At 29.1% G+C, this 16176-nt stretch overlaps 3 protein-coding genes across 4 annotated transcripts; 1 reads left to right on the forward strand and 2 right to left on the reverse strand.

Annotated features, from left to right (window-relative positions):
- Positions 1-36: 36 nt before the first annotated feature.
- LOC122533521 (nitric oxide synthase, salivary gland) lies at positions 37-7979 on the reverse strand. 2 transcript variants are annotated; one of them, XM_043663336.1, is made up of 25 exons: positions 7894-7979; positions 7236-7674; positions 6007-6143; positions 5302-5464; positions 4982-5073; positions 4773-4914; positions 4550-4689; positions 4288-4462; positions 4118-4219; positions 3850-4044; positions 3682-3779; positions 3469-3613; positions 3270-3374; positions 3130-3197; positions 2912-3055; positions 2669-2843; positions 2460-2589; positions 2321-2399; positions 2014-2207; positions 1768-1937; positions 1483-1693; positions 1313-1400; positions 1114-1238; positions 906-1051; positions 37-824 (listed from the first exon to the last, which is right to left on the reverse strand). In XM_043663336.1, the coding sequence occupies exons 2-25, from the start codon at positions 7341-7343 to the stop codon at positions 597-599; spliced, it is 3360 nt and encodes a 1119-aa protein (XP_043519271.1). In that variant the 5' UTR covers positions 7344-7674; positions 7894-7979; the 3' UTR covers positions 37-596. The 2 variants fall into 2 exon arrangements, with proteins under 2 accessions (XP_043519271.1, XP_043519270.1); XM_043663335.1 differs by lacking the exon at positions 7894-7979 and having other exon boundaries at positions 37-566; positions 633-824; positions 7236-7663.
- Positions 7159-12490, forward strand: LOC122533522 (coiled-coil domain-containing protein 73-like). The gene is made up of 14 exons (XM_043663337.1): positions 7159-7163; positions 8705-8812; positions 8875-8979; positions 9200-9378; positions 9611-9774; positions 9928-10100; positions 10180-10240; positions 10325-10451; positions 10628-10770; positions 10841-10952; positions 11026-11307; positions 11385-11792; positions 11998-12096; positions 12196-12490. Exons 2-14 carry the CDS (start codon positions 8728-8730, stop codon positions 12307-12309), a joined length of 2052 nt encoding a protein of 683 aa, XP_043519272.1. The 5' UTR covers positions 7159-7163; positions 8705-8727; the 3' UTR covers positions 12310-12490.
- A 392-nt stretch (positions 12491-12882) lies between these two features.
- LOC122533523 (glycerol kinase) lies at positions 12883-15564 on the reverse strand. Its single transcript, XM_043663338.1, has 9 exons — positions 15324-15564; positions 14800-15058; positions 14417-14640; positions 14111-14317; positions 13919-14029; positions 13555-13808; positions 13262-13467; positions 13040-13171; positions 12883-12969 (listed from the first exon to the last, which is right to left on the reverse strand). Exons 1-9 carry the CDS (start codon positions 15396-15398, stop codon positions 12884-12886), a joined length of 1554 nt encoding a protein of 517 aa, XP_043519273.1. The 5' UTR covers positions 15399-15564; the 3' UTR covers position 12883.
- Between the last annotated feature and the right edge of the window lie 612 nt (positions 15565-16176).

Here is a 16176-nt window from a genome sequence, read left to right on the forward strand (position 1 = left end):
TATATTCACATTTGTAGGTGAAACATCAAAATTCACTTAATGAATGCAATGAAATATATTTAATTTTTTATATTACACGTTTTATATCTTTGTAATAACGCTATTGCTAATATGAATCAGTTGAAACATTGATTAACTTCATAATGAGCAAGATTATCTCGATATGTAATTTTATTGTTTTTATACTAGAAACAAAGATACACTAATCTTTCTAGTATTTAATTTAAATCTAAGTAATTTATCATCAAAAATATACGCGTATATTAGAAACTTGTATATTATAATTGATCATGAAATTATAGTAAATTATATAGTAGTACGATATGTTAGAGAATAAGAATATTTCAATAATTTTCAATTTAATTTCTGCATAAAGAATGCATAATATGCATAATTGAGAACTATCTACAGAATTGTTTAAAATTTTGATCAAGATTACATGTATGTTACAACGACACTTAAGGCTCTGCAGCCATTCTATTTCTTGCTGTTTCCCTCGATCGATTATGTACTTCTGCTGTTCTTAAAGTTATACCAAATATATCCTCATGATAACGATTTTCATCCTAAAAATCAATTATATATGTAATTGAAATTTAATATTTAGTAGCAAAATTGTAACAACAGCTTACGCGTAATGATAACATGTATGCCTCGACTTGCTTATCAGTCATTTCACCATGAGTTTGTATAATATGTTTCAAAGTTTGGTAAACGTCTTCTGCCATTGTACAATCACCACAAACATAAAAATGACCTCCTTCGTATACTAACATATCGTAAATTTGTGAGGCTTCTGCTTGAATTAGATCTTGTACGTATGTCTATGAAAATTAATATAATTATAATATTTCAAGTACGACGAAATGACATTTTAAATTATAAGAAATATTTTAAATTTTAACTTTTTTCAATCCGGGTTCTCGTGAAAGAGCTAAAAAAACCTTGTCTAGGACACCAGCCTTTACCATTTCTTCTTTTTCTTGCCTATACAAATCTAAGTTTCTTTGACGGCAACCAAAGAATAGCCAGACTTTTCCATACTTAAGATCTACAAATTTTACATTTCATATTTATTTCAGAAACATTGTAACATGTAACAAATTATAATACCTGGTTGTTGCTTCATCTCTGCGAGGCGATGATACCAAAAACCTCGGAAGGGGGCAATTCCAGTTCCTGGACCAACCAATATCATTGGTGCTTTTTGTTCAATTGGCATATAAAAGTTAGGCGCACTAAATGTAAAAGAAAATATATCAAATTTTATGTGTGTGAGATAAATAAAAATTGATTTTCAATACGAACTTACCTACGTACAAATACATACAAAGGTTCCCCATCTGATATCTCGCGTAGATAATTAGAACAAACTCCATAATGAACTGGCCCAGAACCGCCTTATATTTTACAAATAATTATATTTTTATATAAAATAGACTGCCGCTGGATGATTCAAAAATCGTATGTGAAATTAAATACCTTGTGTTTTATATTGTACAGTAGCAACGGTAAGATGTATTTGTCCTTGATGTACATTCGGAGAAGAAGAAATACTGTAAAATCTCGGTTGCAAAGGAGTTAAATGGAGTAATAATAAGGGCGCGAAAGGTGTTACGGATGGGAATTCATCTAATACTTCTACTAAATTAGGGAATTTCCAATGTCTCCAATCCTCGTATGCTGCTGAATCCTACATAAAATTTTTTTTGTTTTTTATATTGATTATAAGATTTTTTTTAAATTAAAGATTAACGTAATATTTACAGAAGCTAAAAGATTGAGTTGAGCTTGTTCTTTTGGATCAGTAGCAATTGACGCGAAGTATCTAAGAAGATTCGGTGTTGGTGGTGTTGTGATATCTAGAAATCTTTTTAGTAGTATTCTCAAGGAGTTAGGTAAGTATCTATCGTGAGTCATCCATGTTTTTACGATTCCTATGTAAATGAAAAAGAAGAACTTGTTAACATTGAATAATAATGATTTAATATTTTCAATAAAGTCAATGCACACCATTCGGAGTATGAGATTGCTTCTGCACTTGTAATTCGATCGGTGTATTTAAATCAAAGGGAGTTTGTACTCGTTTCAAAATTGCTTCGACCAATTCTGATCTATTACATGCAAAAACTCCTAAATGATCACCAGGTTTATATGATATCTCCATACTTGCCATATCGTCAAGTTCCAAGAGTAACGTAGTTCCACTACAAAAGATAAGAGCATAAAATCATAATTTATTATATTAAATAATTAATAATTAATAAATCATAATTTATTTAATTAAAAAATTTACTAACTATTTACAGTATATAATTACCTTGATGAATCACCGCTTAAATTTGTTTTCCGAAACATATTACAAGTAGTAACGTTTCTGTTATGACATTTGCTCAAAGCTGAAATATTGTAATTATAAAAATAAACATTTTATTAACAGTGATTATGAATAAATGTACCTTTCCCAATTGGTTGAGGTTCAGCTTCTACAAAACGAACAGTTGCTGCTGATAGAGCTTCTGATCCTAAAGACAAAGCAACTTCGAGCAAAGTATCATCGTCATCTAGGCAAAATGTTTCACACGCAACCTGGGATAATTATAAATATTTTTTAAAAAATACTTACTATATTGAATAATATGAAAAATTGTAATAATAAAATACAAACAGTAAGAGTATCGGCTGCCCATTTTCTGAAAGCTTGTTCCTGTCCACACATTTCATTTCCTTGTGCCAATTTCAACAATCGTTCTCCGCCTAATTCACCTAATAAGTTATCTACATAGCGACCGAAAGCGCAGAAGTTTGGATATGCCGATGATCCCAACGCGAAAACAGCAAATCTAAGAAAAGAAGTATAGGTTTGGATAAAGTTTTCAACCTTATAAGTTAATATTTTATATGAATATACCTGACGTTGCTCAAAGGACCAAAAGTGTCTTCCGTTTGAGAATCTGTGGTAGAACCACGAAGAGAATCTAATCTATCGAGTTTCTTCGAATTGCTCACTTCCGTCTGGCTATTTGCTTTAATGAACGATTTTGAAGTTGCTAAGCTACAATTATAATACAAATAATTGTCACTCGATTCAAAAATTTTCCTATTTTGTTATATAGAATGTGTAAATACCTTATTTTATTGTCACTATTAATGTACGTTTCATTCATTTTCATAGCGTATAAATTTTGTGCGAAAGCCTAAAAAATAAAGGACATGTAAAATCCTAGTTCAAGTTTCAAATCGTTCAATACAAAAAAGCATAAATTTACTTCGCCATTTTCTGGTGGATCACCGTTTCCAAAGGTAGATGTTATAACTAGTAATAAAGCTTCATGTTCTATATTACTGATGTCATAATCTGACATACAGAGTACCTAAAATTGATAGCTTTAAGTATTTTTCAGATGTCATTTCTTTAAAATTAACAGAAATTTAAAATTTTATAATATTTAATTAAATAGTAAATACCTGGGAATGGAAAGCGTGTCCTAATAATTCACTAAGTTTCTCAGCATACATTTGCGATGTGCCAGTTTCCGTGGCAAACAATACTGTAGCTTTTATTCTTCGAGATAAGGCTCTTCCAAACAATTTGGACGTAAATTTTACTGCTCTAGAGTACAAAATGATTTATTTATAGAATCCTTCCAATTGCAATATGTTTATAAAGCAATATTTTACCTTGCAATTTGCTTGAAATGGAATTTTCGTCTTGGTTTTTTGGACGTTGATTTTTTATCCCGTCCTTTTTTCCAAATGTGCGTCTTCCAAGCAGGATCCTATAATTTTTTAGTTTTAGTTAAATATGCAATAAATGTATAACAAAGAAATAACTTGCTTGACAAACACCTGAGCATCATACGATGGCTTTAAATAATAAAGAGCCATTTCTTGATGAAACACAGGCGTAGCTGATCCCGATATCGGTGGTACGATCCAAAGCCAATCGGCTGGACATCCTTTTCTTAATCGCATTTCGTTTTTGTAATGCTTCATGAAAGATTCCGAAGCAGTGTGGTGATCTACAATCGTCACATTTTTCACCTAAAAAAAATTAAAAAATTTGTTATCAATATTTAAAAGATATTTGAACAAAAGCCACTTTATACTTATATACTTGAAAACTATGCAAAACAGCAACATTAGCTTCGATCATAGCTTTATCCTTCCATAACGAAGTGGATGTTCTTGTATCCAATCCCATATGAGTTGCAATTGTCTACAAATAAAATTTATTTTAGCATATTTCGCTAGAAAAATTAACATTGTAATTCTATAAAAATGTACCTCTAGTAAATTATATCGTTGAACATCGCATAAGTCTCTCGATCCAATTTCAGTGCTCATGTACCATCCATTGAATGGCGCGGCTGTGAATTCTAATCCCCCACAATCGAATACCATTCCAGATACGACAGGAACCGCGAACCATTTTAATTCCAACTTTTCGAACCAATCATATCTGAGATAAAAAAAGAAAAAATAAAAAAATAAATAATTAATTAAGAATCTAAAGAAAATATAATAGTAAAGAAGTAGAAATGCCTACGTTGGATGACTAAGAGGTACTTCGAGAACGAGTTCACTTGGAATGTCGAAGTAATCAGGATCATGACCGTTTGCTGACAATACTAATGGCAGTATGTCGAAACGAGTACGTGCACTTCTCCAACCTAATTTCAAGCATAGCTGTGAAAAACAATAGATCGAGGGATAATTTTAAACTAAGAACAGGAAAAAAAGAACTGGGAAAGAGGAGGTGATCATTTTACCTCAGTGAATTCGACATTCGCGGGATCACCAATTATAGTGCCGTCTGGATTTTTATATCCCGCGTAATTGATTAGTTGATGGTTCCATACTCTATAATCATGTTTTCCATCCGTACGTTGCGGAAATATTGTTATTGCAGATCTAAAAATCCATAGTAAAATGAATAACAAATATTCCACGGAGAATGTTCTGTGTTACGTTTTATTACCGGATGTTTCCTTTGTTCGTGCTATATTTAATATGATTGCATAAAGCTTCAAACATGCCGCTAGTTGTCGTAACGTAACGGCAGTCAAATACCTATAATAAATGAATATGTAAATTCACCGAATGTTATATTTTTAATTCTATCCATGAACAGAGATAAGTTGAGTAATACAGACATATATGGAAATATATATTTTTATGTAAGAAGAAATAAAGATGGAAGTTTCTAAATGATTGCTTGACTCTTTCTGACTATGATCCTTGATTGTTCGAGTATAAGTTTTGATTGATCAGGAAATATTGACACGTATTGTTACGTACTTGCAATTTAGACCATTGAATACGACCGATGCATCTTGTAGCATTACGCCACGCTAACTTCGCTCCGAAAACTAATTCAGTTTCAGTTAGTTGATAAGTACCAAGAACCATGACTTCCTTTTGCACACTTTCCCAACGAATACGATGTGCCTCGCTATTTAATCTATTTCATTGAAAAAAAAGGAACGTTGCTTAATAACTTGAATCCCATAAAAATTGTCACATAAATTATATCATCAAAGTAAATTAGTATGCATATGCAGCGTGAATTAATAAGAACTAACTAATCTAAAATAGCTCGTAATCTATTGATTGTATCAAAAAAATATGAAACAGCGTATTTGAAAAGCGCGTGAGAAAATTACGCCGGGCACATTGGCAGCAATTCGAAATTCACATCGTTAATACACAGATTATTTTGTAACATTTCAATGTCATTAAATTCATTCTTTTATCGAGTGCAAAATAACATTAAAAAGAAAAGTACATTGATCTTGAAAAAATGCAAAATATCCCTGATATCTCAAGAAGTGTAAGATGTAAAGAAATCAAACTGTATTCATCTAATGATTTATATGGAATGCATTCATAATTCATTTGAAATGTTTATTGATACAATCAATAGGTTTCGAGTTATTTTAGCTATTTTAGAGTTCTTATTGACTCACACCGTATAATAAAAGCATATTTTAAATAGCAATGTACCTTCTGATGGAAGAAAAGTATTGTTCGAGGAAATCTTTTGCATGTACAAGGATCTCTTCTCTTGAACGGGGTTCTGTTCCATGAATCGGTATCTGCATAACGCTACCGAGACACACTTGACTAGAGCACAATGTTTTCTGAAGAAAGTAACACAAAAAGATATTAAAGAGATATTAAATGTTTCCCAGAAATTGAAGCTTTTTTTCTGTTATTCATCTAAATTGTTACAAGTAGTAGAAATTATGCTAATTAATTCATTGCTTCATCGTGATTAGATTGCGAATATTCATGCAATCGTATCCAACCAAAAGAGGATTTGGGTAAAAATTTGTTTTAAATTCCTGAATTTTGAATATTTCATGTATTTTTGCATACCATGTTAATTTTTTTGCATTTTTAAATTTTTTATAAACATATAAAAATTTATAGCATAACGATGGTATTAAGATAAGGATAACAAATTAATATTTAAATTAGATTATTACTGCAATAGTCAAAAAGCTCGAATAATTATATATTTAAATTAAATTAATCTTTAATGAAATATTCGAGAAAAATATTATTCAATCATCAATAATCAATATTTCAATCATTCCGACCATTTACATTCGACCTTGCCATTCCATGCCTTCTGACTTCTTTCGAGTAATGTATAATATTACAGTTCCATTTATAAGTATTAGAACACTTACTAATTTTGTACGGTACGTGATAATTAATTTAAACTGTTAGGGAAATAATTAATCAGTTAGAATTTGTATCTAACATGCTTATAATATTATCAACATTCAAAATACACAAAAAGATTGTAAAAACTATTTCTAAGAATGTAAATAATGAATTAAAAATACGCTGATACTTACATAATTCTTTGGCCTAAAACACGTTGAAAAAATTCAAATATATAGGCGGTAATGATTTTTATTATGGTGAATTTATGAGTTTTTTGCAACCTAATGGTCCTAATACTTATGAACAGTGGTATACTATGTACCAGCGCAATTAGGGTTATATAACTCCCCACGTTATTTGTTGATTATGCAATTTTCAATTTGGTCAGACGGCTAAAAATTTCTAAACGAAAGATTCCCAACAGAATGAGAGAACAAATTAACCAGTGAGAAATGAGAATAAAAGAAAAAAATGAATAGATAGACGTAAGTAAAAGGAGACAGAGAAAAGAGAGAAAAGAAGATTTGTGCTCGTGAAGTTTCTTTTGTTATGTGTACCTCTGCATTTCCCGCATGCAGAGAGTCAAAAGCCTCAGTCTTGTAGATGAGGTTACGGAGTTTCGTTGGTTTCTTCTGACAGACACCCGTTGCCTCGTGTTCCTTCATCTTGACTTTATGACTTTTCTGCTCGGCAAAAACGTACCCCTGGCTCACAACTCCACTTGTATATTAGACTACCGCGGCACGTATACTGGCTTAACTTCCTCTCGCGAGCATCCCCGTGAAAAGGGAGAGATATCAAGCCCCCTTCCAACTCAGACCTCAGATTCCGCGATATTTCACATGCGCTATGGAGCTGCGCCATTGATTTACCGCGCCGAAATGTTTTAGCCAAATACACTCTTCTGTATCGCACATTTTTTTTTCTCCTCCAATTTTTTCAACGCTCGTCTGCCACATTTATGAGAAGTTGTTCCATAATGTTATTGGGACCATCCTAAAAATTGTTAACTTTATTCTATTGATTCTCGATAATACGCACGAATGTTTCGAATTGTGTAGGTACTTAAATCGATGAATGAGTTTATAGATACCGTTTTGTTAACTGCTTTACAAGTTAGAGTCAGACCTGATTAGTTGATAAAAAACAGTTTTTATGCCGCGAATTTTTCTTAATTAGTAAGAAGACAGAATGGTACATTGATAGTTTCTTTACCTTTTACAGATAGATTGAGAGATTTTTAATCAACAAGATTTGATTCCAACTCGTAAACAGTTTATTATGGCTGGCGCGGCTTGTTTTATACGGATCGTAAAGATGCGCAATTGATTTGGCGCATCATCGAATGATCGTTTCCTTCTGTATCGTTAACTTTTTATCGATACACGGTAAATAATCGTTTGGTAAATGATCGAACAGGATGTAAAATCAAAATATAAAAATAGAAAGACGGAAAATTCCGCTAACAAGTGCTGGTCTGTTGAAATAATAATGTTAATAAACGTATCAAGAATAAAGAAACAATTATACATCTGTCGCATTTAAATTATTTGTCACAATTACAGTACAAATTTTGACGTTTAAATTATTTTCGTGGTATTTATAAAGTTTTACTAATTTAATAAAATGAATTATTTTACTTAACCATTTCGACTTCGTAATTATAATTATGGCAAATATTATTTTCTAAAAAATATATCCTTAAAAGTGTTTTCTTTCTTCAAAGAATACGATCAAATTGATGTCAATATTTCACGTAGTATTTATTAAAGTTCAATGCTTACGACATCGATATGCTTTTATTTATTTACGTAGTTAAGTTCGAAATTGATCAGCCTAAATCTAAAGTCGCTTTTACTACCGTTAATTATTTCACAATTTTACACAGTCGATTTACAAAAACAAAAAATAATTTCACTAAATTATTTATTTTATAAGCGTAATTATATACGTATTTATTGTACGAATTTGTCATTACAGAAATTCTATTGTTAACGCATCAAGTTCAGCACATTGTCCAATTTAGTTGCGACTGAAGTAAACACGAAAATGCAGCAAGAAGATGATAATTATAGATCTGAATTCACATCTTGCAATATAACTCCGGAAAAATTGCAAGAAACGCCTCGAACTGGTAAGCTTCGTCTACCTACGTACCGACTCATGAACAATAGTAAAGTCGTAATTATTTTGTAGGATTTGGAAGAAGAGACATAATGTCGTCACAGGAAGTTAAACGTAGAATTAATTATACTCCACAGAAAACCCCGAACAAGCATCCGAAAACTCCTCAAGGTACCGGTATAACGCATTTATAAAAAATTTATAGTTAGACCGTGGATTTTCATCAATTTAAAAACGAAATTTAAAAGTACAAAAAAAGTGCAGAGTGAATATTGTTAGTAACTCAATTGATTCTCCATTTATTTACACAAAATTCTGCGGTCTAATCATAATGTTTGTATTATACAAAAATAAAATAATTCATGAAATAATAAATGTATAAACTACTTTATCGTAGAACCTCTTAAGAAAGATGCGAAATCGCAATTAGAAGCTACCAAACGAAAAAGTCTATCACCTTGTAAGGAAACTCCCGAGAAAATTCAGAAAACTTGCTCGAGCGGAAAATTCATCAATACTTTAATAGCACAGTGGTCCAAGCACATGGGTGTTCAAACACCAGTTCAATCACCAGGAGTGAATATAATTTTTATTCTATTGTTCTTTTTTTATTTAAGGACAATAGACCTATATGATATTTTAGAAAGAAAACACATAAAATAACAATATTTTTACATAATAAACACATAAAATAACAAAATTTACCACAGAACAATATTATTGTTTTACTATTTTTTCCTACTAAAAAATCGTTATTAAAAGGTATTGAATAAAATTTGATTGTTGAATAAACATTAAATAACAACAGGTTCAAGAAAATTCAATCGCAGAAGAGATGAAGCAAATGTATGCAATCGAAGAGCGGAAGGTTCAAAAATTGCAAAAGAAACTGCAAGTTGCTGAAGAAACTATATCTTTACTCTCTGCTTCTCACGAGGCCGAACTACGGACTAAGGAAGAAATTTTACAACAGTAACATATTACTGTTATTTATTATTTATTGCATTAATTTTATTAATTATTAATTATTAATAATTATTTTTCATGTTATTAATTATTATCTATTGCAGTTATCTATTATCTTTATAGCAATAAGGAAAAAAGATTAATAGTATTGTTTTCTAGATTGAACAGCGATTGGGAATCGATTACTAAATATTATTATGAAATATCAGAGAGTTTGAAGGGGTTTCAACAGCACAAAGATAATTTGTCAAAGTTATATAACGACGTCATCCTTACACAACAATCAACAGTGAAGAAATTGCAGCAGGAATTAAGCACTATGAAATTGAAATGTATATAGATATATATAGATTTCATTAGAAACTTTGTTTAAGTATATTTGTTTTTTATTTTTAATGTGTTTTTATGTAGATGACGAACAAAGAAATATTGTTAGTACAATAGAAAACAAAGTAAAGAATCAAGAGAAAAGGTACTTACGAAAAATTTATTGTATACGTAATAATTGCGAATAATTTATTGTATATGTAATAATTTTCATTTAATTTATTATTAGAATACACGAAATGATGATTGTAGAGACCGAATTGAAAAAGCAATTCCAAGATATGAAAAACAAGTCAGTTTTAGAAAAAAATCACTTGCATAATGTTCATGCAGAAGAAAAATTAGAATTAATGAAGGTCAGAAGTATATTTTTGCTCTACATTTTTCTTCTTTTTTTATTTTAATTTTCCTACTTTGAATAGAAAGACGTGAATAATCTTCCAAAATAAGGAAAATATTTTACTTATGTTATCATCGTTGTTATCATAGATGTAATAAACGTGTGAAATATTGTAAGCAATTATGATTTCAGAAACAAGAAAATCTCACGTCGATGAATCAAGAACTGCAACTACAATTACAGAAGATTACGGAAGAGAAACAAGACTTAACTACCGCATTTACTGAGAAAGATGACGAAATTACAAAATTGCAAGAGAAGATCATTACATGCAAGTGAGCATTTTTTATGATTTTTGATTAGTTAAATATTTTAAAGTTTCTTAATTTATTGGTCTTGTAACAGAAATAAAATCGAAGATTTGTTGAGTCAGAACACCGAATTAAGTTCAAAATATGAAAGATTGATCATCAAGGAAGAAGAACTATCAAAACAATTACAATCAAGAGAACAAAAAGTAAAGCAATTTTATAATTTCATTTAAACATTTTCTTTCATATATAATTAATTAATTTTATTCTTCGCAATAGATCGAGAAATTACAAGAGAATTTAAATGCAAGACAACAAATAGAATCTAGTTTAGCTCAAGATCTTAATATTATTGATAACAAATATAAAAATATACGAAGTGATTTTACAAAAGTAGAAAATAAATTGAAGGAGGCACAAATTCAAAATTTAAATCTTGAGCAATCTTTACAAGTAATGAAACACGACAACGAATATAAAATAGTAGAATTGAATAAGAAAATTGAATTTTTAGAAAAAGAAAAAGAACGAGTATGTTTAGAGAAACATTCAAAAATATTGGTATGATATATATTTACAGAAATAATAATGAATTATAAATTTAAATATGCTTTCTCAAGTTCATCTCTTGAACACAGGAACTAGAACGTGCTTATAAATTATTGGAAGAGAAACACAAAGCATCCTTAAAACAAGAATACGATGTTAAACTAAGATTAAATGAGGCTTTAAATAAGATGAACGAAGATAACCAAAAAAAACAAACAAATTATCTTGATCAGCATACAAAGGCCAGCCGTAACAAAATACAGAACTTGCAAGAAAGAATCCAACCACTAGTAGAATCTAATATAACAGAAGCAGTTAAAGAATTAGGAAATGAAACACAAAAAAGTCAGGTTTGTGAAATGAAAGAAGAACAATTTCAAGATCAAGAAAATGTAGATAGATCAAAAATTATATCCAAAGATAAGAATGAAATATCGGATCTGGAACAAGATGTGTATAGTTTTACTAACATCAAATTTAACGATGAATTGTCAAATGTAAGTTGTAGTTATATGATGATTTCATATGTATAAATGGATTTAATTTTTTGAATTTAATAATAAATTAGTAATTATAGATATTATCACCTATAAAACAAAAAAAAAAGATAATTCAATTTAAAGTTTCCAACAAAGATGGAATTATTCAAAATTATTCTTTTTAATAATATAAGATAATACAAAAATAATATTATTATTATAGGTTTCTGATTCTACAGAAAATCATTCTTATCTTTTTCGTGATAAGAATATAACATACTCGAATACACAGATAGAAAGAAAACAGAAGAAGGAAAATAAGGTAATATTTTTAAAAAAAGTGTTTCTTGCAGTTTTATATATTTTATATGTGATTCAAAAAATTATTTTCTGTAAATATGATATTATTTCATGTAAATAGGATAATACGACCACGAGAAAAAGAATATTTAAAACTCGTGGCATCGGATTACGGCAATACGTAACTCCAAAAAGCCTTCAATACGGAACTCCTGGAAAAATATCAAAGAAATAAATTTTTATAAGATGTTATTACTACGTAAGATTATTAAAAAAGAAAATTACAATTTCAAATTTCAACAATGTTTTTTGAAATTGTTTAATATATATGTTCTATGTTTTTTTGAAAGTATTCAATATATAAGCTATTTATGTTATTTACTACTAATGATAAAATTATGTTACTATATAAATTATACAAATATGCAGTTTAATTTTGAGAGACACATTTGGTTAAAAATAAATTAACGCATAAAAATTATTCGCAAAAAAAGTTTTTTTAATAAAAAATTAATAAGAAATATCCAATCAATATATATATTATAAATAGATATATAACTTAGATGTATAACATAGATGTATAACTATTTTAACTATTTTACATATGAGATATATAATATTAGATCTCTTATTTCTATCACTTCTCAGATTGTGTTCATATTTAAATAAAATAATATACAATATCTAATCGAATCTATATACTTACTTGTAGTCTAATTTAAATAAGATAATATTTACTTTTTAAATATTCTTTAATCTAAATTATTTTTTTATTACTTTTTTATTATTTACAGGTATACTTCTTTACTTTAATTGTTTATTAAAGCGGTGGAACAATCCCATTTCATAGATCTTTCAACAGCCATTTTCCATTTAGAATATCTTAAATCTCTTTCTGAAATGTAGATATATGAAATTATTATTAATTCATTTTCTTTTGCAATTATTTCATTCAAAAGAAGTACCATCTTCTCCAATTTCGGGTGAAAATTTCGTAACTTGCGACGCATCTACATCGCTGATATCAATAATACTTGCTCCGATACCAGCTAATATAGCTGCTCCTAAAGCTGTTGTTTCTACCATATTGGGTCTTACTGCACAAGTTATTAAAATGTTGTTATTAGAATATAAATAAAATATATATACATTGTAGCAAAAATAAAGCAATATAAATTTTTACATACCAACACTTATTCCCGTTATATCAGCTTGTAGTTGCATAAGTAAATTATTTACAGTCATTCCACCGTCAACTTGTAAAGTTGTTAATTTCGTTCCGGAATCTTTTACCATTGCTTCTAAAATATCTCTCGTTTGAAAACAGACAGCTTCCAATGCTGCTCGAACGATATGATACTGTTGCGTATCTTCAGTGATACCACAAATTACTCTAAGAAATGTATGTAATTTGTAATTTTTTTAGTATCAGAATATAAAATTAATAATCTTCTGAAATACTATTATTATTTATATTTACCCTCTTGCATCTTGTTGCCAATAAGGCGCGTATAAACCAGAAAATGCAGGTACAAAATATACGTCTCCAGAATGTCTCACACGTTCTGCCATGTCTTGAGATTGTGCAATATTATTGAATAGCTGTATATTATCACGTAACCACGATAAAGCAGCTCCAGCTACAGCTACTGAGCCTTCTAATGCATAAATTGCTGGTTCTTTACCTATTTTGTATGCAATAGTTGTAATAAGGCCTTGAGTCGAATCTACTTTCTAAAATGATAAAACAATTAATAGAGATAAATGAATGAATGAATAAATGAATTAGTTTTCAATGAAATGTATGTTACAAAGCACATTGATAGATAGAAGTAAATACATACAACACTTCCAGTATTATAAAGTAAGAAGCAACCAGTTCCATAAGTAGCTTTTGCTTGCCCAGGCTTTAAACATAATTGACCAAGAAGTGCTCCTTGTTGATCACCTACACACTTGTATGTAAAAATAAGATATGTTAATTTAGTTGATTAAATTTAAAACAAAATTAATATTTGGATATGTTAAAATTTTACGCCTGCTATAAGTACACCAGCAAGAACTTCTGGATTGGAAATTGTTCCATATACTTCAGCACTAGACCTTATTTCAGGCAGGATATGTTGCGGAATTCCAAAAAATCGACATAATAGAGGATCCCATTTTAATGATTCAATATTCATCAACATTGTGCGAGATGCATTTGAGACATCAGTTACATGCAATTGCCCTTTGGTAAGATTCTATATGATGCAAATATGATTTATTTCATGAATGAACTATAATTATAATTATAATGTTGTATGATAAATGTATAAATAAAAATAAATAAATGAACATGCCCATATAAGCCATGTATCAATTGTCCCGAAAGCACATCTTTCTTCATCTACTGCATGTTTAACACGTGGTATATTATCAATAAGCCAGCGTATTTTGAGAGCACTGAAATACGGTGACATTGGAAGACCACAAAGAGGTTTCAAATAATTTTTGTTCCTTGTTTTATTAGGTACACTATCTAATATATCTTCTAAAGTTGTGGTAGTTCTCATATCTAGCCATACTATAAAAATATTATTGATTTGATTTTAATATTTTTGCATGTATTATATACATATGTATGTAACAAGTATCTTACTATGAACTTTATAAATCTAATGTTACTATAATACTACATTATACTGAATACAAGAATATGTTAATAATAAGTCACATACTTTACCTATTGCATTGTGCAATGGTTCTCCTGTATTTTTATCCCACATTAAAGTAGTTTCTCGTTGATTAGTAATCCCAATTGCTTTGATGTCTGATGCACTCATGCCAATGTCTTTTAACTTTTCTATGGTCTTTTTTATGCATTCTATAACTGCTTGTAATATTTCTTTTGGATCTTGTTCCACCCATCCTTCTTGTGGATATTTTTGTTTAATTTCAATTTGATGAGATACTATCACTTTTCTACGTAAAACATCAAACACCTAAAAAAAAAAATATATTTTTTGCATTATATATAATTTTTTTATATACATGTCCTATTACATGTCATTAAATAAATTACATGATTGTAGATAAAAAATTCATTCAAATTTTAATAAAGAAATTCATGAAATAACTTAAAGGATTTTAAAATAAAGGTCTTAGTAACATTATCAAGTAAACACTGCGGATAAACAACCACAAGTTCAAGTTCCATATAGATAACTCGTCTGTCAATTGTTTTTAACATAAGTGAGGTTTACTTACTAAGAATCTAGCGCTACTCGTCCCTTCATCAATTGCTCCTATGAATGGGCCCGAACGATTGATGTTTTCAGGCATATTTTTTTTTTCTTGTGAGCTCAGTATAAAAAAAATTCGAACGTATACTAAATATCAAGGAACACTAGTGTTTGAACAATGACCTATATTTAACCTTTGTTCTATACTGTTACATAATAACATAAAATTTGATTAACGATAACAGCGTGTATTACAATTTACTTATTTATTCCTCTTTTTTGGGGGGGAGAGGGTAACTTTTTATTGATCGCATTTTGAATTTATCCTATACTAAATAGCATTTTAATTTGTAATTTATGAATGATAAAAGAAAAGTAAATGAAATAAATTGATATATCGCTTGTTTTGCAAATCCGGAAATATGAGAAAAATAAATTTAAATATTAGCTCTACGTAATGTGTTTATTTTTTCGTTTTTTATATGAACGTACATATGCAAATACATACATGTACAACATAGCAACTGCAGAATAACATGATAAAGAATTGTGAATATTTACATTTTTTTAATAAAATTTCCATATATAAATGTATGTAGAGAGAAATTAATCGATATGAATGTATGCATACTAATCAATGATTACATTTTTTTATCAATTTCATTTGCACGTGTTTATTACTTTTAATTCTAACGCATGTACAAAAGAAATTGAAAAGTAAAATATTTTTGCTTCATCAAAAGTTATACATTTGTAATTGTTTATGAAGACAGAAATGTCTCTCTCTTCATAAATAAGGTAGTTTTTATGCAAAGAAAAAAAAAATATACATATATATAGGTATGCTAGTAAACATTTCTTGTAGAATATGTACATCT

The sequence above is a fragment of the Frieseomelitta varia genome, unplaced genomic scaffold, assembly GCF_011392965.1.
Source record: "Frieseomelitta varia isolate USP_RPSP 00005682 unplaced genomic scaffold, Fvar_1.2 scaffold_535, whole genome shotgun sequence".
Classification (NCBI taxonomy): Eukaryota; Metazoa; Arthropoda; class Insecta; order Hymenoptera; family Apidae; genus Frieseomelitta; species Frieseomelitta varia.